We start from the raw sequence: 24,506 nt of genomic DNA on the forward strand, positions 1-24,506 counted from the left end.
GCGACCAGAACTGCACACAGTACTCCAGGTACAACCTCACCATGGAGCGATATAAAGACATTATGACATTCTCCATTCCTTTCCTATTAATTCCTAATATTGTTTGCTTTTTTGACCACCAAACAACACTGAACTGAAGACCCATCAGGGAACATTACAAAGAATCACTTCAGGTACCTCATGCCAAAACTTACCAACATAAATCCTACAGTTCAAGAGCTCTTTCATCAGCAGGTCCAATCCTCTGGAACTCCATCCCACCGGACTTAAGAAAAGAACCATGCGCCCCAACTTTTAGGAAGAGACTAAAAACGTGGCTTTTAAAAAAGCGTTCCCAGAACTGGATTAAATTCCCCACCCATCAGCACAAACACAAAGTTAGTGAACTGTAATAAACCCACTAACTTCATACGCAGTCACAGCATCTTATTATTATAATTCACAACAGCATCATATTTGATCATTTTTGCTACTCATCTATATTTTTATACTATACATATTTATTAATTGATACAGTTGGATAAAATGTTAATATTCTTCCTTCAATTTCCTCCCCTTTCAGATCCTAGTTATTTTTCCCTGTTTTTTGTAACTTTCTCACATCCTAAATATTGTTATTATACCTGTTAAGTTTCATTCTATATGTGACGTTGAATTGGGAAATGTTTTACTATGTTACTCTCTGCCTTTACTCACATTGTTAATTGTAAACCGGGTTGATGTGATTCCATCATGAAACTCGGTATAATAAAAATAATAAATAAATAAAATAAATAAATTTCACAGTATTATCCACTATGACTCCCAAATCCTTTCCTGGGTGGTTAACTCCTAATATAGAACCTAACATTGCTTAACTACAGTCTCGCAAGGTCCTCCTGCAATGTATCACAATCCACTTGTGATATAACTACTCTGAATAATTTTGTATCATCTGCAAATTTGATAACCTCACTCATTGCATTCCTTTCCAGATCATTTATAAACATATTGGAAAGCATGGGTCCAAGTACAGATCCCAGAGGTACTCCACTATTTACCTTTTTCTACAGAGAAAATTGACTGTTTAATCCTACTCTGTTTCCTGTCTTTTAACCAGTTTGTAATCCAAGAAAGGATATCACCTCCTATCCCATGACTTTTTAGTTTTCTTAGAAGCCTCTCATGAGTGAATTTGTCAAACATTCTGAAAATCCAAATTCACTACATCTATTGGTTCACCTTTATCCACATGTTTATTTACCCCTTCAAAAAAAATGAAGCAGATTGTGAGACAAGACTTCCCTTGGGTAAAACAAAGTCAACATGGATTTACCTCAGGGATCTGTACTTGGACCGATGCTTTTCAATATATTTATAAATGATCTGGAAAGGAATACAACAAGTGAGGTTATCAATTTTGCAGATGATACAAAATTATTCAGAGTAGTTAAATCACAAGTTGATTGTGATACATTGCAGGAGGACCTTGCGAGACTGAAAGATTAGGCATCCAAATGGCAAATGAAATTTAATGTGGACAAGTGCAAGGTGTTGCATATAGGGAAAAATAACCCTTGCTGTAGTTACACAATGTTAGGTTCCATATTAGGAGCTACCACCCAGGAAAAAGATCTAGGCATCATAGTGGATAATACTTTGAAATAGTCAGCTCAGTGTGCTGCAGCAGTCAAAAAGCAAACAGAATGTTAGGAATTAAGAAGGGAATGGTTAACAAAACGGAAAATGTCATAATGCCTCTGTATTGCTCCATGGTGAGACCACACCTTGAATACCGTGTACAATTCTGGTTGCTGCATCTCAAAAAAAAGATATAGATGTGATGGAGAAGGTACAGAGAAGCGGAATCAAAATAATAAAGGGGATGGAACAGCTCCCCTATGAGGAAAGGCTGAAGAGTTAGGGCTGTTCAGCTTGGAGAAGAGACAGCTGAGGAGGGATATGATAGAGGTCTTTAAAATCAAATATTGATAGAGGTCTAAAATCAAATATGATAGAGGTCTAAAAAATAATATCCAGACTAAAGACCTGGATATTCATTCAAGCTTTCCCGGACGCCAACATGGTCAACTAATCTCCAACTACACCTTGTTTAACCATATCCTATATCGTTTACCTGTGTGAATTAATAACCTGTCCTTTCTCTTCCTTCTCAGCCAAGTTCTTATCACCCTGTTATATGTAACTGCCTTTTCAGCACCATCGTTATAGTTATGTTTACTATGTTCACTATGTTTACTATGCACCCATGTTCTATGTGAACCAGCATGATGTGACTGCTGTCTCGAATGCCGGTATATAAAAATCGGAAATAAATAAATAAATGAGAGGTCTAGAACTGGTAAATGTGAATCTGTTATTTACTCTTTCAGATAATAGAAGGACTAGGGGGCTCTCCATGAAGTTAGCAAGTAGCACATTTAAAATTAATTGGAGAAAATTATTTTTCACTCAACACACAATAAAGCTCTGGAATTTGTTGCCAGGGGATGTGGTTAGTGCAGTTAGTGTAGCTGGGTTTAAAAAAGGTTTCGATACGTTCTTGGAGAAGTCCATTATCTGCTATTAATCAAGTTGTCTTAGGGAATGGCCTCTGCTATTACTGGCATCAGTAGCATGGGATCTTCTTAGGGTTTGGGTACTTGCCAGGTTCTTGTGGCCTGGATTGGCCACTGTTGGAAACAGGATGCTGGGCTTGATGGACCCTTGGTCTGACCCAGTATGGCATGTTCTTATGTATAATATAAAGCAACTTTCACAATTCTTCTGCAATAACTAGTTCTCACTGCGGTTCAGACTGTGAAGTACTTCCTATATTCTAGAACCAAAGCAGGAATCGTCTTAATGCAATCACCCAAGAATCTCACCTACCTTTTAGGATATAATTGTGATTAAGTTTCAGATGTAAACAACTACATTGAGGTCCCCTATTTTGTCCTTACCCATTTACTTGGCTAAATATTGCACAAGCATAACCTACTGCACTGAATTATATTCAGTTTCAGAACTTACCATCTATATAGGAAAACAGATTTTAAAAGGAAGCTACCAGAGCTTAAAAGATATTCTAACTAGCTACCACAGGAATAAGATGATTTTTGTCACCACCAATTAAAATCTTTTACGAATTAGGACTGTTATAAAACAATTAAGCCTTCTAAATGTAGTAGTCTCAAGGAAGAAAATCCTAAAGGAAATTCTGCTTATTAAAACTGTAATTTTAATTTCCATTAAAAGGAGAGTAAGACTTTAACAGAAGATAGGTTGACAAGATAAATTATTTCTTAATGTCAGGTGAGCATATTTTAAATGAGATAATATATCTGCAGCAGGCTGGGCTCTACATTTACGTCTTCCCGACTCATTTATCTAATTCAGTCATCTTGATTATAGCCTCATGGACTTCATTTTCACAAAAACTTGTATAGCAAACAACCTACACTTCTTGCTGATTACTGAACAGTTAATTCTAATTAGCTTGTGCAAAGCCTAAGCATTTTCATAGTCTTGCAAAACAAAACAGAGCTTGGGCTTTCAATGGATAAAACCCATTTTATCTAATCAATGGCATACAAAGTCAGTACAAATGATACACATCCAGCCTAAAGAAAAACATGAATACATTTAAATGACAAATAATTTATTTTCTGTTAGAATTGATGGAATACAATTTTAAACAGCAATACACTACACAGTGGTGGAAACATTGGCACAGAACCTACTAGCATTTCAATCACAATAATACTGTTTGTGTTTTATCTGTTCAAACCCTGATGTGTTATTTTTAATTCACCAACCTTAGAAATGGGATTCGTTTGGGTTGTTTTTGAACCACAATGGGCAAAACAAATTTTTAAAGAAACTCATGATTTTTTTCTTTAGCTTGTTCAAATACTATGCACTGCATCTACTGCCTTCCATTTAGATATAGTAAACAAGCACTACCTGTTTACTCCTGTTCTAGTTTCATTTTCATATAATGTTGCTGAGAAATCTTGAACACATGTAATTCTGGCATGACAGAGTACCCTGTGAAGGCAGAAAATTATTTCAAAGTTTGTGCATCTTGTTCCTGACCAGGATGCAGTAGCTCACATGCAATACGCACTGAATACAAAACTTGTCACAGACACTTGGTATTCACCTTCCAAATGATGTTTTGATTTAATGTTGTTCCCATCTCTCAATTTTAAGTATCCTCTAATATTCAAAGAATGACTTTTCTCTCTCATAGAAAAGTGATGGAGATAAAAGGGTTATAAAGTACTCTATTTTCTGTTACATGTAAATTAACTACCTAAATGGTCAAACTACACATACAACATTTGAATTGCTGTCTTGTACATTATCTGCCTAATTCCTTGCTTCTTTGGGCCATACCATATAAAACCTAACATTTCTTAGATCCCGTTATTGCTATTAGATAGGGTTTACAGCTCAGTGTGGAAAGCTGTTATAAAGGACTTTCAGATCCAAACACCATACTTTTAGTTTAAAAAAAAAAATTAAAAACCATCTTTACAAAAACTTTCAACAGGTAGTAAGTAAACAGCATAAAATATGCTACCAATTGCTTTTATTTATTATTAAATAGCAAGACTTTTTATGTTCTTGTACTATGACCTAAGAAAGAAAATGTGTGTGGCGTGTTTCACCCTCTCTTCTCACTTGCGCAATACATTATTTTTATACCCAGTTCGATTACACACTTACGCTGCCTCAGTCCCGGGGATTTCTGATCCCGCACAGCAAGTAGTGTACTGCCTTGCATATTCAACACACAAAAACATAATATACAAAATATTGCTGCTGTAAAAAGTCTTTTCCCTCCCTTAGACCCCTTACAAAAGAATCCATGGAAAAATATTAAATCCCCCTAACCTTCACAAACATACAAAGCTGTTTGTGCCTTTCAGTCTTTCAGCAGTCTGCAATGAGTTTGGAACTGCTTACCCAAGCAAACTGGTTTATATTGATCTATTTGCTGTCCAATGTTGCCATCTAGAGTAGAGATATAAACTTGGTATTTGTTTTTGAGAACATAGTCTTTTACAGCTAGCACATATGGACTGTATTAGCAAAAAGCAGCCACATATCCACACGATTACTCCCAAAACCTAGATGGAATGGTGGTAGTTCTTTACAGGGAGATGTCCACAGTGCTGAGGAAACATGGCTGTTGCTAGATACTGGCTACTGGAATGCACACAGTTTCACTGCTGGTAATTTCCATATTGACCCTAAAAAGAAACAAACACTTAATGCGATTAGGGTTTTTAGTACTATTCAACAAGTACAGTGTTAAAACATTTGGAATATAACAAGATAATACTCATTTTAAACAAGTTGCACAGTATATCTTGGAAGCTGGAAGAAAGTTCATGTGCTCGATATACAAAAGAAAAACTCAACAAAATCAATAAATACAAGCTAATGACACTAATGTTAAGAACTTAAATTTTGCTCTTGCATCTATTCAGTAGCCAATGTAGATCCATCAAATGGGGTGTAATACATTCTCTTAAATCCTTTACACAGGCAACAGCATTTTGAGCAGACTGAAGAGCTCCAAGACATTTTTTTAGTAAACTGAAATAAATTGCATTACAGTAATCTAATGCAGATAAAATATGGCTTGTGCCACAGACCAAAAATCATCCCAACATAAATATACCAGAATTGCCTCAGTGTAAACTTAAAAAATGCTGTTTTAAAGGCTATCTAATCTGGGATTTAAAGGTCAAAATAGAATCTAAGATAATATCTAAAATCTTTGGCTTCGGTAAGCAAAGGGAAATAGCCCATAAATTGCAAGTTTAGAAAATATTCTGCACTACTGACCAGCTAACTCATAATACCTCAGTTTTAACATATTCATAGTCACCCAACTCTCTACAGCCTGCAAACAGAACGAAATTGGTGCTTCAATCCCTATACTAATGGGAAAAAAGCTGAATATCATCATAATATTTATATGTGAAGGGACCTGAACTATGTAATTCTGCCCTGTTGGATCTTAGGCTTGAGTCTATTAATTTGGCTTTCAGAAAGAGGGTAAAGGCTTGGTTATTCCGGGGGAGAACTAAAATTAAGCAATAGAGGGTTGGTCCTGATTGTCTTTTAGCTCTGAATTGGGACTAAAGCGTGCAGCCTTATTTTAATGATTTTATTGTACTTGTGTATTATGTATTTTATTATTGGTTGTGCTCCATTTCTGTCAGCTTTTGCTAAGTGTATGGTATATAAAAGTTGGAAAATAAAACAAATAAAATATATCCCATGGTCTGCAAGGGCCTTCCCAACAAGAGCTAAGAAGAGGTTGAACAAGGTGACAGCGTACTGTCCCCCATGGCACTCCAATAGCTGCCATCTTTACAGTTGAAAGGTTCTCATCTAGCTTAAACAGTTGATTACAGACAGTTAAAAAGGAACCAAACCATTTCAATACATCCCCTCCAATGCATGTGTCTGAAAGTCTAGGCAGAAGAATTCTATGAGAAAGGGTATCAAAGGCTAAAGAAAACTAAAACATTTCCCTCCCATCTAGTTCACAGAGCAATGAGTTTACAATGAAAACTAACGTTTCCTTACTATGGCTTGCTATGAAACCAAAGATGAATATCCAAGATACTATGCTCCTCAATGAAACTTTCTAACTGGCGTAAAACACGATTCTATCACTGAAATCAGCCTATAGTTAGCTGGATCAGAGGCACTCAGAATAGTCTTCTTTAATAGAGACCCAATCAAGGCATTCTTTAATGAGCCTGGTGTTAAGTCTCTCATGAAAAGAGGCATTAATATCTGCATTATGGTTAAACATTTTTCTTTATGAAAGATAAAAGTCCAGATGGTCAGGGATCTAAAGAACATCCACCAGGCTTCAAGGCAGATAGAAATGCTAGTATGTCTTTAACAATGACTTTTTAAAAGGCTAACCACTGTGTAGGTATCTGATCACAAGGAGGGCTTGATGTACCCTTGGTCTGACCCAGAATGGCATATCGTATGTTCTTATGGCTCTTCACAGTTGTAGTTCAAATCATGTTTACTACTCCTTTCGAGGCATCTTTAATATGACATCTCTTCTGAGACTGCAGTACCTTAACTCTGGCTTCTGCAGTCCAGTCTACTGCAATCCAAACTGAGGCATCTCCACCTCCTTCCCTGAGTGCCAACCACTGAAGATCCTTGGTAGGTTCAAAGGTTTTCCATAGAATATCAGGGGACTACTTTCAGATTTTAAACTTAATTTATTGTATTCAAACTTTAATGCTAACAGCACTATGTTTCCAGGGGTAAATGACAATGAAATGTGTTATTGAATCATACAGTATTTAGAAATTCCAATATCACTTTCATATAGTTCAGGGATTATAAAAACAGATCATATGCTGCTGAATATTTATAGTCGTCTCTAAACTCATCCCATTATTTGACACAAGATCATGAAATAGGCCTTATAAAATATTAGTCTCATGGGTATTCTGTTATGCTAAAGCCAGGTCAGTCAAAATTAGTACTATATAGGATGGCCGAATATTAACTCCAGGCTTCATAGATTTGTTTATATAAAATTTCGTATTTGTTTTAGTTACTTCACTAAGATTTTAAAAATGAGTTGGATAGGCATCTAGGCCAAAGATTAGTCAGATTTACTAAGACTAATTCATAAATGTTGACCCACGAATGAGCCCTGAATCTTACTAAAGTGAAAATGGATTTTTTTTCCCTAAGAATATCATCACAGGCTTCAGTTCTTTGGCTTTCTGTATCCTCATGCAATCGCCCAAAGCAAAATAGTTAAATATACTAAAATGTAATTTATTTTTTTAATTGCAGTAATGTTTTTGGGAGCATGTTAATCATAAATATCAATCTATTATATAAGCTGCCCAAATGCAGCAATTAGTGAGATTGGTCTGTTTGAAGAGATTTGCTTAACCAATACACTAGCAATACCTGGTCATAACCATAAGGCCTCTGTTGTTGTGGCTGTGGAGGCCCAGGTTGTGCAGGCCTATATCCTCCATACTGTTGGCCTTGCCCCTGAGGGTAGTTAGGATACTGGGGTCCAGGACCACTCTGGGAAGGACCTGTGAAAGGACAAATACAATTTGTTAGAAGGAAAAAAAAGGCCAGAAGCATTTGGTGTTACTGATTTTATCATATTTTATTGATTTTATTATTTTACTATGTATTCTGATGGTAATTTTTATTATGCATGTAATTATGTGATCCAACCTGGATGGTGTTTCTGGAAGAGTGCAGAATGTAAGATTGTAAAAATAAATACATAAATAAAATAAGTTAAAAAAATAGCAAGAAAAGCAACTGCAAGCTGTGACACAAATGTGCCGGTTTCTACTTCTGCTTACTATATATGCTTATGCTATACTATATATTCAAAACAATTTGTTGTTGTGATACCAGAATCACAAAAATACAATTATATAATTTAGCGATATATTCAATCCTAAATTAATTCAATGTAGAATTTTAAGACCTACAGTAAGGATACCAGACACAATCAAATGTATTTTGCTCTTGTCTTATAAGTGATTTTTGCTAAAGAAACAGAGCAGGACTGTTCTCCACTAAGCCAAGTTTTCCTGTTTTGACTATATAGGCATTTTTTCTCTCTTGCTACAACTGCAGACAAGAGCTCCAGTTTTCAGAGATTCTGCAGAAATTACTGCATTCTAGTTCTCTTTCTCTCTTCCATCTTAGAAGTGCAGTCCAGAAAGGTGGAAGGAAGGTCAAACGATTGCAGAAATGGCTAAAAAATGAGGTGAAAAGGCAATTTTAGCCAAAAGATATTCATTCAAAAACTGGAAGAAGGATCCATCAGAAGAATATAGGATAAAACAGCACTTCTCTACTGGTGTGTTGCCAAACACCAGCAGGTGTGTCGTGTCTCCCGGTGTCCCACTGCCCCGTTGTACTTTCCTTCTCCCTTTTTCCAGCCCCTGTGGGCCAGTTGGAAGCCTCTTCCCTTCTATCTGCCAGTGAGAGAGTAGGAAGAAGAGAGGAAGCCTTTGATTGGCTGGTGAGGCAGGCATTGCATAGCCCGGGGTGGGGTGGGAGGAATGGCAGTGTCGAACCCCAAAAAAGCAAGGCCGCCACGGGATCCCATCCTCGTGGTGGCGAAGAGGAAAACATGACCCAGACGAAGCAAGGCCGCCATGGGAGCCCATCCTTGTGGCAGCGAAGAGGAAAACCAGACCCCGACCAAAGCAAGGTCACCACGGGAACCCATCCCCATGGCGGCGAAGAGGAAACTCGACCCCGACCAAGCAAGGCCGCCACAGGAGCCCATCCCCGAGTCGGCGAAGAGAAAAACTGACCCCGACCAAGCAAGGCCGCCATAGGAGCCCATCCCCGAGTCGGTGAAGAGGAAACCCGACCCCAACCAAGCAAGGACGCCACAGGTGCCCATCCCCGTGGCGGTGAGAAGGCCCCCCCCCCGAATAAAGCCGCAGTGGAACTGGAGCCCATCCCTGCAGTGAAGGAAGAAAAAGTTTTTGGTGAGAGCTTGTGTGTGTGAATGGGTGCCAGGGTGAGAGCTGGTGTGAATGGGTGCGAGCTTGTGTGTGTGAGTGTGAATGGAAGCCTGGGTGAGAGCTGATGTAAATGGGTGCTTGGGTGAGAGCTTGTATGCGTGGGTGTGAATGGAAGCCTGGGTGTGAGCTTGTGGGTGTGAATGGGTGCTTGGGTGAGAGCATTTGTGTGTGATTGAGAGCTTATATATAAGAGAGCATGAATGTGATTGAGAGAGGGACTGGTCAGGGAGGTGATGTGTTTCTGTGTGAGAGAGAGAGAGACTGGTCAGGAAGATGACTGGTATGAAAGAGACCAAGACTGGTCGTGGGGTCTAAATTGGGTGTGTGGGTGAGTATGTGTGTGAGAGTGACTGGTTGTTGGGCGCTTAGGAAGAGGACTGTGAGGAAAGAGCTTCAGCAGCCCTTGCTGCTTCTGATGAGTGCTATTGGCCTGTAAGGGAAAGGAGTAGGAGAGTTGCTGGAGAGGGTAAGTAAAGGTGGCTATTAAAATTTATTTTTCTTGATTGACTGCTATTTCAACTATTGGATATGATGCAATGTCTGCTGTTTTGAAATATTTTACTGATATTTGACATGTTTTAATAATTTTTATGATTTTTTAATTGTTGGATATTATTCTGCTCAGCAGCTGTTTTGTAACATTTTTAGTATAACTTTACAATTATTTCTGTGTGGGGCTCTATAGCAGCTTGGCTTATTCTGTTTTCCCAATAGGAAATGTATTAGTGTATAGGGCCTGGTTGAATAGCTGTATTTCTTAGATAGGGTTGTTACTGTTTGAGTGTGTTCCATAATACAGGTGTAACTTTGTGAAGGTTAGTTTGTGTGCATTATTGCAAATCCTGAAAGTCTGTTAGGTGCTATATTTCTCTTTCCATTTCTTCAGGTTCGCACTGCATGCAAAGTGGCTTTTTTGGTTTTCCATTCCAGTTTCTGTCTTCATATTTATAATTTGTGGTTTTTCTGTACTTGGTGAAGGTTTCGTTCTGGGTGTATGACAGAGGTGAGGTATTTTACTAGCATGTAGGCATTTGTATCAATCTTATTTGTTGTGTTTTCTCAATAGGATATGCATTGAGTGGTAAATTACTGTCTTTTCATAAGGAAGGCTATTTTGCCTGGTAGTAAAAGGAGTTTGTTTTGTTTTACTGGGATGTCATCAGAACCAGAATATCTTTTTTGTATAGCGAGTTGTACAGGGTAATGTCCTAGATCTGCTCTGCACTCATTGCTGAGGGTTGAGGGGATTCCTATGGATGCAGAGTGCATGTTTACATTTATTCCCGTGATGGTCACATGTGTGTCACGCATGTGAGAACCATCTGTCAGGTGTGTCCTGGCCAAAAAAAGGTCGAGAACCACTGGGATAAAGCATAAACATTGGCGAGTTAAATGTAAGACACTGATAAGACAGGTTAAGAGAGAATTTTAAAAGTTGGCGGCCATAGAGGCAAAAACTCAAAAACTTTTAAAAATATATCCGAAGCAGAAAGCCTGAGAGAGTTGGTTGGACCATTAGATGATCGAGGCGCTAAGGGGCACTAAGGGAAGATAAGGCCATCTTGGAAAGACTAAACAAATTCTTTACTTCTATGTTTACTGAAGATGATCTTCCCCAATACCCGTTCTGGAGATGATTTTCAAGAGTGACGATTCAGATAAACTGAACCAAATCACAGTGAACCTAGAAGATGAGGTAGGTCAGATTGACAAACTGAAGAGTAGTAAATTACGCCAGGGTTCGGAAAGAACTCAAAAATGAAATTTCAGACCTCTTACAATTAATTTGTAACCTATCATTAAAATCATCCATTGTACCTAAAGACTGGAAGGTGGCCAATGTAACCCCAATATTTAACAAGGGCTGTGGGGTGATCCGGGGAAACTATAGACTGGTAAGCCTTACTTCAGTGCCGGGAAAAATCGTGGAAACTGTTACAAAGAATAAAACCACAAAACATTTAAATAGACATGATTTTATGGGACACAGCCAGCATGGATTTACCCAAGGGAAGTCTTGCCTCACAAATCACCAATTTTTGAAAGGATGAATAAACATTTGGCCAAAGGTGAAGCGGTAGATATGGTGTATTTGGATTTTCAGAAGACATTCCTCATGAGAGGCTTTTAAGAAAACTAAAAAGTCATGGGGTAAGAGGAGATGTCCTTTTGCATATTGCACTATTCAATATATACTTTGCACTACTATGCATGGTGTTAGATTATGCTCTCAAACATTTTCAAATTCTCTGATTTCCGGCTAGTCACTCAATCTTTGGTTTTCTCCAGCGCTTCAAAGTGGATTACATTCAGGTACTGTAGGTATATTACTATATTACGTTATGCCATGTTTCTAGGCTTCCATATTTATTTATTTATTTATTTTTCTATGCCGGCATTCGATTTGACATATCACATCAGTTTACATATAACAAGATGTCTAAGGCGAGCCTTATGACATGATACAATATAACATCTTAACTGAGTAACTGGTTACGTACATATAACTGTTTTAAAAGATAGAATTACAATACAACATGTTTAATAGCATAACTTCTTACAGAATATATTAAGAGTTAAATTAACTATGTACAGTGGCAGGGTTGGGAAACTAGGGGGGCTAGGAGGCAGGGGGGCTGTGGCAGGATTATTTGTCTAGTGTGAAAGCTTTCTGGAAGAGCCAGGTCTTGAGGTTCTTTCGGAAGGTGGGTGCAGATGGGTCAGTTCTGAGAGCGGTTGGAAGGTTGTTCCAGAGGTGAGGGCCTGCTACGGATGCAGCGCGTTCTCTAGTGGAGACTCTATGTACTTCCTTGGCGGGGGGAGTGGGGAGTAGGCCTGTGTTGGTTCTGAAAGTTCAACAACTAATTCAGAACTACTGCATAGCTGATCTCTTGCACTCCCTCACGTGAGCATATTTCACCTATGCGGATGTCGTTATACTGGCTCCCTGTGGATTGGAGAATCAGATTTAAGGTCTTCATTACTGTTCATAAGGCCTTGTACAACTTAACTCCCCCTTGTCTCCAACTTGTCATCTGCCGACATTGTTCACTTTGCTCTTCTCAGCACCTCCTTGAAGTACCTACTATGAAAAATGCTCACCTAGCTTCCACCAGAACTACGTTTAGTATAGCTGATCTGGTCCTATGGAATGAACTGCCTGAGGAGCTTAGAACTAAAAACAACTTGCTTCACTTTAGTTAACAACTTAAAACTTGTTTGTTTGCCATGGCTTTTGTCAAAAGATAACATGGAGTTCTAGATACTTTAAGCTTGGTTACACAACCACTTTTTGTTTCGTTTTAGCTTTGTTTTACTATATTGTTTGCAATATATTTAGGTATTTGTTGCTGTTTGGTTATATTTTGTGTGTGTACTGTCTGTTACCCACTGAGCTTTGTGGATCAGTGGGATAGAAATTTTATAAATAAATATGAGGAAAGAGTTGGCCAATGATTAGGATGGGAAGGATGAGCTGGCTGGTGGCTGTGCTGGAGGGAAAGAGCATAGAAATGTGATTGAAAAATCTCCAAAAATCTAGCCAGCTATCTGGCTGTTGAGCAGCTTTTTGAAAATCTACTTTTAATATTTTCAACAAAATTAACTTTCTGCATATTAAATATTACACAACTATATGCAAATATACCACTTAATTGTAAAAACTTGGGCACAGAATGTGTTCTAACTTTTGCCATAGAAGCTACCTAACCCTTGCGGGAAACAGGAGGACTGAAGAATAAAAACAAATAATTGAATAAGATCTTCACAGATGAGCACTTAATATATGGTGAAACCAAACGCTTGCCTAATTATCAGAAGGCAAGGTGGTCAGGTAACAAATGCAACAGACTTTCATATCAATATGCATTTGAATAGATGCTTCTTAGGATGCTTTGTAAAGATTTTCTTATGAAGCTGTCATCACTGTACTGTGAAAGTCACACTGATCAGACCTGTAAAAACTAATTCAAGGTTACTAACAAAGCAAGTTTGCTTACCATAAACGGTGTTTCTGTAGATAGCAGGATGAATTAGCCATGCTGTCTGGGAAGCGTTGCAACCCCAAGTAGGCAGCGTTTCCTCGGTGAGTCACAGAGCTTTGACTCTGTGCGGCTGCGCAGTGGTGTTCCCATGCAATTCCCTCTCCTCCTCAATTTCTTTGTAGCCAAGCGAGAGGTAATAAACATAGGATGTGTCCTTCATGGGACTGTCTAGGGAGGAGGGAGGGAATCACATGGCTAAGTCATCCTGCTATCTACGGAAACACTGTTTACAGTAAGCAAGCTTGCTTTGTTAGCAACCTTGAATTAGGTTTTACAGGTCTGATTAGTGTGATTTTCACATTACAGAGATGACAGCTTACTTTTTCCCCCATCGATAGCAGGGCTGAATTCGCCATGCTGTCTGGGAGTCCCAAGCTCCCGGGTTGTGTCCATTTGTATGAATCTTTGTAGTTGATAAAACTGCTGTGCCCAACACTGCATCAGAGGTTGTTTGTTGCTGTAGACAATAGTGGGACGTAAAGGTGTGGATGGATGACCAAGTTGCCGCTTTGCAGATATCTATTAATGGGACCTTGTTCGAGTGGGCAACTGATGCTGCTGTGGCGTGGATTTGATATGCCTGAGGCTTGTTTTGAAGTTTGAAGAACGTTTGTTGTAACAAAATAGAATGTATTGCGATAACCAACTGGTGATGCTTCTTTTTAAGACAGGTTGACCAGGATCATTTGGATTAAAGGAAAGGAAGAGCTGAGGTGGTCTCGTAGTAGATTGAGTTCTTTGTTTATAGTAAGCCAGAGCCGTTTTGCAGTCCAGGGAGTGCAGAAGTTTCTCACGTTCATTGCTACGAGGCTTTGGCATGAAAATGGATAGAGTAATGGTTTGGTTAAAATGAAAAACAGAGACCACCTTAGGAAGGAAGGTGGGGTGAGGACAAAAGGTCACCTTGTCATGGTAGAATTCTAAATAAGGGGAGTAGTAAACTAAGGTTTGTAATTCACTGACTCTTCTAGCCGATGTGATGGCTATCAGGAAAACAGTTTTCCATGTTAGGTATTTGATGTGGCTTGTGTACTTGAACAGATGTGGTGGCCAAACCTGCTTCGTAAAGTGTATGAAGACACTAGTAGTTGTGTGGCAGTAGCTGAGAAGGGATCTAGGTTCCTTAGCTTACACCATGTCTGATAGAGTTGCCATTTTCCTGCATAAATACGCCTGGTTGAAGGCTTTCGAGAAGCAATGAAGATATCGTCTACTTGCGAGGATAGGCCTAGATGATTTAATATTTGCCTTTCAATCTCCACGCCGTGAGATGTAGGGATTGATGCATTGGATGGAGGAGAGAGCCTCCATCCAATGTTGCGGATGGTTCCCCAGCGGTATTGGTGGGCGTATGGAAAGTCGCATGAGATACGCATACTATGGTTGTCTTGGCCATGCTGGGGCGATGAGGATCATGTCTGCTATGTCTTGAATACATTTCTGAATTGTCCAGGATATTAGCGGAATGGGAAGGTAGGCATACATTAAGCCCGACCTCCATGGTATGAGAAAGGCATCCGGGGCATATCGAAGTTTGCTGGGCTAGATGGAGTAAAAGACTAGAGTCTGACGGTTGGTTTCTGTGGCAAAGAGGTCTATTGTGGGGAAGCCCCACTGTTGGAAGATGGTTAGGGCCACATCCGGATGTAAGGTCCATTCGTGTGGGTGAAAAACCCTGCTGAGCCGGTCCACCGTTACGTTGTCCAGGCCCAGAAGTTAAGTGGCCTGAGGGGATACCTGGCTGTTTTCGCCCATTAAAGTATTTGAATCACTTCTCAACACAGTGTCCATGAACTGGACTCGCCTTCTTTGTTTATGTAAAACATGGCAACTTGGTTGTCTGTGTACCCTATGAGACGTGTTCCGTGGACTTCAGAAGAGAAGGTCTGAAGCGCTCTCCAGATTGCCCGTAACTCTAGGAGATTGATTTGGTACGTGGATTCTTGTGGGATCCAAAGTCCCTGCATTTTTAGGTCGCCGAGATGGGCACCCCAACCTTTCCTGGAGGCATCCATGGTAAGCGTTAATTGATGAGGGGGCAACCGGAAGGGAGCTCCTGAGGATAGGTTGCTGGGAGACAGCCACCATTGAATTTTTGTTTTCATTGCTTTGGTGAGTTGAACTCTGTCGTTGAGGAGCTGCAGGAACTGTGACCACTGAGTCTTCAGGCCCCATTGTAAGTGACACATATGCAGTCTCGTGTGGGGAACTACATAGATGGCTATCGCCATGTGACCTAGAAGTTGAAGAATTTGTCGTGCTGATGCTTGGTTTCAATGGGATAAGCTCTGAGCTAGTGCAGTAAGAGTCTGCTTTCTGTCCCTGGGAAGGTAAGCTTTCTCATCCACCATATTGATGAAGAGTGCCTATGAGTTGTAGAAGTTGTGTAGGTTGTAGGTACAATTTCTCGTAATTAATGAGAAATCCCAGTGTCTGGAGACAGTTGATTGGGCATAACGTATGTGCTTGTAGTGTAAATGGATCCGATGCCACTAGCAACCAGTCGTCCAGATAAGGGAATATTTGGATCGGTAGTTGTCTGAGATGAGCCACCACCACTGCTACACATTTTGTGAATACTCTTGGGACTGAGGACAGGCCAAATGGTAGAACTCTGTATTGGTAGTGTATATTCTGAACTTGAAAGCAGAGGTAGCACCAGGAAGATGGGTGCATGGGTATATGGGAGTAAGCATCCTTCAAATCGATGGAACATAGCCAATCGTTGGGCTGTAATAGTGGCAAGATGTTCTTGAGAGAGGTCATCTTGAACTTTTCTTTCTGGATATGTTTGTTGAGATGTCATAAATCCAGAATGGGATAGAGACCTCTCGACTTCTTTGGAATGAGGAAGTATTGGGAATAGCATCCTTAATTTTGTTGTTGAAGAGGGATTGTTTGAATAGATTTTTGGATCTGCAGGTTCGTTACCTCTGTATTGAGGGATGACGAGTGGGAATATACAGTCCGCAGAGGAGTGATATGGGGAAGGGATGGAACGGTCAAGAAATTAATGTGACACCCTTCCCTGATTATGTTGAGCACCCATTGATCTGCGGTGATGGACTCCCATTTGCTGAGGAAAAAGTGCAGGCATCCTCCTATAAATGCTGGTGGTGGTGGCTCCATGGCACTCAAAATGCCAGTGGCTGCTTTTGCTGTGGTGCAGGTACCTGTTTTTGTTGTCTCTGTTGCAGAGATCTGCCCCTTGATGGAGTGGGTTGGGAGGCATGCCTGGGTGAACCATATTGTTGAGACCTGTAGTGTATAAATAGTCTGGTGTATGGTTGTTGATAAGGCTTCCTACAATAGGAGGGATAGAACCTTTGATGTGCCTTGTGACTGTCTGAGGGGGCGGTGAGAGAGAGTACTGCCATGCTCTGCTCCTTCAAGTGGGACATAGTTTCACCGAATGTGTCTCCAAATAAATTGTCGCCCCCCCCATGGGATGTCAGCACTTGCTTTTAGCCGAGCGAGGCATCTGACTGCAATGGCTGAAGCAGGGGCTCTTGCAGAGGATTCAAAAGCCTCGTAGATCGATCTGAGCAAGTGCTGGAGACCTTCTTCAGTGTCGAGGAATAGCTGTTGGAGGGTGTTATCTTCCGCTAAGCAGACTGGGCGCAACCTCTGGAGACACTCAGAAATAATGTGTTGTATAAAATTGGTTATGTTGGATCTTTGTGGACTTTCAAAATAATAAACATTCAGCTGTCAACAGGAACTCAAGAAGAGGTGTATATTCTTGCAACCGTCATATATGGCCACAGTTTGCTTATGGCTTATAGTGTGAAGCCCGTGAAGCACTGGGCTTATCTAATCATAGGTTGCAGTGAATAAACAAGTGCAGGCACTGAGCAAATCTTACTAATGCTTGCACTTATCTTATTCCACCAGAGAAGCAAGTAAATACTTTAAGTCCTGAAGTGCATATTCCAACACTGGCTCCTTCCTCAGGGAACTTCAGGGAACGTGTCTGTGTGGAAAAATAATAAAGAGTTCTAAACAATGCCTAATGGCTAATAAACCAACACTTGGCTTCAGACCAGAATCATATAACTTACTGCAAGATGAAAAAATGGTCAGTCAAAAAGCTGGGCAACGCTTGTTTGAAACGCTGCAAAAGATGCAAAAGTGGTCAAAGTTATCAGACTCTTATCTTGTTTGACAAAGAGTTATCAGACTCTTATCTTGTTTGACAAAGACAAACAGGCAACCAAAATCACAGGAAAACATCATGTAGGAGACTGAAGCTACAAAGCAGCGATTCTAAATGTCACAGACTCTAGTTTTTTCAAACGGTGCAGCTGAAAAAGAAATGCCCAAAGACAGTACTTACGTGCACTGGGGATTGCAGCCTAACAGCGATTCATTCCGCTGAACTGACAGGGGACCGCGGGCTAAAACGCTGGTTCTAAAGGGGAATCTACCGCCGGCAGGAAATGACGTCTGAAACCCCAAAAAAGGTAATGTCCATATATGGATAGTGACATTGCAAGGGATGTGCCTGCCTTAATTGAAGTCCATAAAAGGACAGTGATGTCATGCTGGCGGCCATCTTAGGAATTAAAAATTACTGAGCGATATTCCTGTGATTTTGGTTGCCTGTTTGTCTTTGTCAAACAAGATAAGAGTCTGATAACTTTGACCACTTTTGCATCTTTTGCAGCGTTTCAAACAAGCGTTGCCCAGCTTTTTGACTGACCATTTTTTCATCTTGCAGTAAGTTATATGATTCTGGTCTGAAGCCAAGTGTTGGTTTATTAGCCATTAGGCATTGTTTAGAACTCTTTATTATTTTTCCACACAGACACGTTCCCTGAAGTTCCCTGAGGAAGGAGCCAGATCCTCCGAAACACCGCTGTGTTGGAATATGCACTTCAGGACTTAAAGTATTTACTTGCTTCTCTGGTGGAATAAGATAAGTGCAAGCATTAGTAAGGTTTGCTCAGTGCCTGCACTTGTTTATTCACTGCAACCTATGATTAGATAAGCCCAGTGCTTCACGGGCTTCACACTATAAGCCAGGGGTCGGGAACCCATGGCTCGCGAGCCAGATATGGCTCTTTTGAGGGCTGCATCTGGCTCGCAGACAAGTGTCGCCACACTTCGCGGTTCCCCGCTGACCCAGCTGCTCCCCGGTCCTCCGCCGCCCGGGCTTAAAATGCTATCAGCCCGGGCGGAACGCGGCGGGACAGCTGGAGTCAGCGGCACCGGCGTGCTCTCTTCTCCTCCTCCCCCCCCCCGCGGCCCGGAAGAGGAAGTGGTGAGCATCGGGTGCCTGCGAGGAAGAAGAGACCACGCTAGTGTGGTCTCTTCTTCCCGCGCAGGCACCCGATGCTCTCCACTTCCTCTTCCGGGCCGCGGGGGGGGGGGGGGAGGAGGAGGAGGAGGAGGAGGAGAGAGCACGCCGGCAGCGGCACGACTGGAGTCAGCCGGGTGCCAGCGCTGGAGTCATCGGGTGCCTGCGCGGGAGTCTTCCCGCGCAGGCACCCGATGCTCACCACTTCCTCTTCCGGGCCGCGGGAAGAAGAGAGCACGCCGGTGCTGAGCGGCACCGGCGTGCTCTCTTCTTCCCGCGGCCCGGAAGAGGAAGTGGTGAGCATCGGGTGCCTGCGCGAGAAGAAGAGGCCACGCTTGTGGGAAGAAGACTGCAGCGCGGCTCGGAGGAAAATGAAGAGTTTCAACCGCGGCCGATGGGACTCCGCCTCCGCGAGGGCTGAAAATGAAGGTTAGTGTTGGGAGGAGGCTGCTGCTGCCGCGAGTTCCTGGGGTGGGGGTGGGGGAGAGAGAGAGTGAATGAGCGAGCAAGCGTGTGTGTTTGAGATCCTGTGTGTGTGAGTGAGATTGCATGTATGTGAATGATTGAGAGCCTGTGTATGTGAAAGAGAGTATGTCTGTGATTGAGAGCCTGCCTGTGAGAGAGAGAGCATGAATGTAAGTTTACCATTGGGAACCTGTATGTGCAAGTTTGTGATTGAAAACCTGTTTGTGTGAAAGAGTATGTGTGTATGATTGAGATCCTTTGTGTGTGAGAGAAATCATGTGTATGTATGATTAAGAGCCTGTGTGTATAAGTAAGAGAGAGATCATGTGTGTCTGTGTCTGATTGACAGCTGGTTTAGGTGATGGAGCATGTGAGTATGTGATTGAGAGCCTGTGTTTAAATGAGAGAGAGAGACCATGTGTGTCTGTGTGTGATTGAGAGCTGATTTAGGTGAGGGAGCATGTGAGTATGTGATTGAGAGCCTGTGTGTAAATGAGAGAAAGAGAGGACATGTTTGTAAGCATGTGAATGAGAGTCTGTGTGTGAGAGAAAAAGACAGCATGTATTTATGTGATTGAAAGCCTGTGTGTGTGTGTAAGCGTGAAAAGATAGACAGCATGTGTGTAAATGTGTAATTAAGAGCCTATATAAGTGAGTGAGAAAAAACATGTGTATATGTGAGTACTGAGAGCATGTGTGTATAGGTGTGTCATTGAGAGCCAGTGTGAGAGAGAGCGCTGGTATGTGACAGAGAGGAAAAAGTTCCAAGCAAACCACCCCACCTCCTGCTAATTCAGAACAATCTCAGGACACCTGGATATCAAATGTTCCCAGGTATGCAGAACAAAAAAATTTTTGTATCCTTATTATTTTTCATTACTGGATCTTTGTGTCTGCTATTTTGAAATATTTTGTTGGTATCTGGAAATGTTTTATATGAGTTTTAATTATTGGATATTCCTCTCATCAGCTGTTTCGAAATATGTTCTTTTTGTTAGTACAGTTTTACTGCTGATGATTTTATATTTCTTGATTTGTTTTATAAGGATGGGTGATGTTTCTTTTTTCCTTTGTTACACTGCATACAGAGACTCTGGCTTGTTGCAGTTTCCAATTCAGTTTTTTCTGCATGCTTCTTGTTATGCGTTTTGGTCTCTTTATTCTATGTTAGGTGAGGGACAGCACGTGATTCAGGTGAGGTTTTCTGCTGGCGTGTTGTTTCTGTGTAGGACTCTATAGCAGCCTGACTTGGTCCGTTTTCCTAATAGGAGATGTATTGGTGTCTTAAGGCCTGGTGTAATATTTTCAGAGACTTATTGTACATTAAAAGTGGGATCTTACATAAAATGCACACATTTACTTGTATTTAGTTTTAAACATATTGTATGGCTCTCATGGAATTACATTTTAAAATATGTGGCGTTTATGGCTCTCTCAGCCAAAAAGGTTCCTGACCCCTGCTATAAGCCATAAGCAAACTGTGGCCATATATGACGGTTGCAAGAATATACACCTCTTCTTGAGTTCCTGTTGACAGCTGAATTTTTATTATTTTGAAAGTCTCTTGTTTTCAGCTACCTCTGAGTTTTTATAGGACCTTTGTGGACAACATCGCGGAGTGGTATACTCTCCTACCAAAATCATCCAAGCATTTGTTATCTCGGCCCAGAGGAGCGTTTGCGTATAACTTAGAACGTTTCGCTTTTGCTAACTTCGATTCCACCACTATGGAGTTATGGGGGAGTTGAGAGGACTCAGATGTTTGAGTTTCGCATCCTATATTTGAGATCTGTTTTTCTAGATGCGGCGGTTGTAGAAAAGGGGGTTTCCCACATTTTATGAAGAATGCAATCCAGAACCGATTGAGGGGGTAGTGCAGTCTGTTCTGGAGGCATCTCAAAAATTCTTAGAAGTCCCATCTCAGCTCTGGGATCAAGGATTTTCCCGGTCTCCACTTGGAGAAGATTTCCAACCTTTTCTATGAATTTGGCATATGACAGGTCTTCGGGAGGTAAGGCTCCGGTAAACCGTCCGGCGGGTCAGAAGATATCCCCATGGAAGACTTTTGTGAGGATGTAGGTAGTTGAGAGTCCGGACTATGTGGAGGGACCAGTGTTGGAATGTCACTTGCAGCAGATGGTCCAGGTACAGGTGATGCAGGTGGCGTGTAATTAGAAGACTCTGTTGGTGTAACACTTTTTGCCTGTTCAAGATCCTCGAAAAAGGAACTTAAAACATGGGAAATCATCATGGCTGTAGCTGCCAAGGTACCTTGTTGTGGTGGGAGGTCCACTGGCTGGGGAGATGGTCTTGTAAGAATGGCAGCTAATATGTCTTGAGGAGACTCTTTTGAGTTGAGGAGTCGGCGCAATGATCGGTGATGGTCTATACTGCTTAGCTAGAGGGACCTGCAGTGGAGGAGATAGCGTTTTGGTGCGAGACACCAAAGAGTCCTGAATAAGAGTCTTCACCGATTGATGTCTGTCTTGAAGAGTGAGACTCTGGGTCAGAAAGGATTTCAATATCAATGTCAGGACTTGCATTTGGACATCTCAGTGTTCTATGGTGTTTGTCCTTTTGAGATGTTTTTTGTGTCGAATGAGTTGCAGGTTTAGCTAGATGCATATGGTGCGTCGTAGGTTTAGGACGCTTTCCATGTGATGGAGTCGAGTGTGTCAAAGACGCGCCATGGGCTGGTGATGCGCAGTTCGCTGGTGCGTCATGCAGTCGTGCGCAGACCTATTTTTCTGCTTCTTATGCGTCGTGGCTTTTGGCGCTGGAGAACGGGGTCGACCGGGAACAGAGCCCTGTGACCCGATTGACGCACTTCAGACTCTTTGTGTGGTACCGCTCCCAGAGCCCCGACTTTCTTGGGAGGCTCTAAGGGTCGATCAAACCCGGGCCTGGTACTTGAGGCGGGTCGATGCACCTCTGTGGGTCAGAGGGAGGAGGCCCTCTTGGTGGAAATCTTCCCCTTCTTTGTCGGTCCCAGTGAAGAGTGAGTTGAAGTTATTAGGGCATAAGAGCCCGACCTTAGGCGCTCCATTTTTCAACGCGTTGGCGCTGGGCCCTTGATGACATCCGACCACAGTCTCTACACGAGGCTTGGTTGTAGTCTGGGCCTAGACATATGTAGCCGTAATTATGTCCATCAGTGATGGACATAATTTTGCCACATTGACAATATTTAAAGCCAGATGGCTTTGGAGCCATCTGGGATGGAAAAAAAAAAGTGAAGAAAAAAAAAAGATTTCCTGACTGGAAAAAATTTAACTGAGGTGAAAAAACCCACGTGCGATCGGCTCGTGGAAAAAAAGAAACTGAGGAGAGGGAATCACACGGGAACACCACCGCACAGTCAAAAGCTCTGTGACTCACTGAGGAAACTCCGCCTACTTGGGGTCACGACGCTTCTCAGACAGCACGGCTAAATCAGCCCTGCTATCGATGGGAAGTGACAAAATATGCTGAAATGCTAGAATGTAGGAAAAAAAAGTCTAAAAGTTCGTCAAGTTCAGTCTTGAGTTTCATTCCTGCCTTCTGGACTCAATTTACAAGAACTCACAACTTGGAAGAATCCCAGGTTTTATATACTACTACCCTATTAAGAGGATGTTGTGTTAGTCAACCAATTACAAAATTATCATGAAAAAGTAGCTCATTTTATGTGTTGTGTGAATTAGATTTAACCTATTGTATAAACAATGCTCTCTGAGGCTGCTTCTGAATTGCCTTACTGGTAATCTCTCACTCTCCAAGAATATTCCATACTTTATCTAATAAAATATCTTTCTTCAAATGCTGGTATGAAGTATTTATTTTGGTTAAATTACAACATGCTTTCATTCAAAAGTGTTGTAACTAACTTTTAAAAAAGAGAAAACGGGTGGGTAGAGAATGCCCAAAAATAATATTCCTGCTGTATATCTGTGTCTCACTGGGAGTACAGAACATGGCCCAAGTAATAGTGCACTCCCCCTCCCCATGACTGTTAACTACTCTAGTGTGTGTAGCATATTAGATTGAGAGAATAATTTTCAAAATGATTTGTGAGGGTAAAGTGGTGCTTTATCCACAGAAATGACTCTTTAGAAAATTACATGACAGATACATGCATGTACACTGAATCCATGTTTCTTTAGGCGCATAGGGGTAAGGTATTCCAGGGGGTAGACTCTGGGTGGGGTTGGGACTTATACACATAGCTTTTTGAATTTAAAAAGATGGAGTCTGATATTTAAAAAGCCAGAAAATATAATTTACTCAGATAACTTTAGCCAGGTAAGTTATCAGCGATATTCAGCAAGATAAACATACTGCTAAATATCCGCAAATAAAGTTATTGGGCCATACATAGCCAGATGACTTTGAAACCTAACTAGCTATGTTTGAATATCGCTAGTTAGGTTTCTAAGTTACATGGCTACATGTACCTGGATAAGTTTACCTTAACCAGAGATATTAAAAAAAACAAACAAAAAAAAAAAATTGCCATTTAAGCAGCAACCTCAGCCAAACCACCCCCTTCCCTCCCCCCAAAAAAAACCAAGTTAGTGGGTCTGCCAGTCTGATGGGCCCTCGCCCCCATCACCCCAATGACAGAAAAAAGGAGCTGCTTTTTTGAAATTCTCATTTTATGCAATCAAACAGGCCGTAGCTATATCGTGCACTGTATCTAGTGCACAGGCTAACGAGGCCTTGGAAGCACGTTTTGGACATGCTAGGCTAACACCTGATGAAATAAGGGGATTAGGACATCCAAAATGTGCGTCCAAACCAGCATGTAGCTAATAGCACTCATCATATGTAAATGCATATAGATGAGGCTATTAGCTATTACATTCTCGATGCAAAAAAATCACTGTGCACCCGATGCATACGTTTTAACACGGAAAACTTAACTTCGGTCCTAGGGCTGGTGTTAAGTCTTTACGTGCTCTGAGCCATCTTAAAAAAACAAACAAAAAAAACAAAACCCATAAAGCCACAAAAAAAGCCCAAAATACTGCTTTTTGTGGTTCCCTCCTATGTAGTGTCATCCTGATACTACATAGGAGGGACCACAGGAAGCAGCATGTGAGAGTCTGTTTTCCTAACCGGCGCACAGCCACTTCTCCTAGGCACCCGATACCATGG

At 41.3% G+C, this 24,506-nt stretch overlaps 1 protein-coding gene across 4 annotated transcripts in view; it reads right to left on the reverse strand.

The window, feature by feature from the left end:
* Positions 1–3,623: 3,623 nt before the first annotated feature.
* Positions 3,624–24,506, reverse strand: part of SS18 (SS18 subunit of BAF chromatin remodeling complex) — a 191,261-nt gene continuing 170,378 nt past the window's right edge. For all 4 annotated transcript variants that reach the window (XM_029591158.1, XM_029591160.1, XM_029591161.1 and 1 more), the window contains 2 exons: positions 7,963–8,096; positions 3,624–5,240 (listed from right to left, as the gene is read on the reverse strand). In XM_029591158.1, coding sequence (XP_029447018.1) covers positions 5,214–5,240; positions 7,963–8,096 — 161 coding nt within the window. In that variant the 3' untranslated portion in view covers positions 3,624–5,213. The remainder of the gene's footprint in view (positions 5,241–7,962; positions 8,097–24,506) is intronic.

This window comes from Rhinatrema bivittatum, chromosome 2, assembly GCF_901001135.1.
Source record: "Rhinatrema bivittatum chromosome 2, aRhiBiv1.1, whole genome shotgun sequence".
NCBI lineage: Eukaryota > Metazoa > Chordata > Amphibia > Gymnophiona > Rhinatrematidae > Rhinatrema > Rhinatrema bivittatum.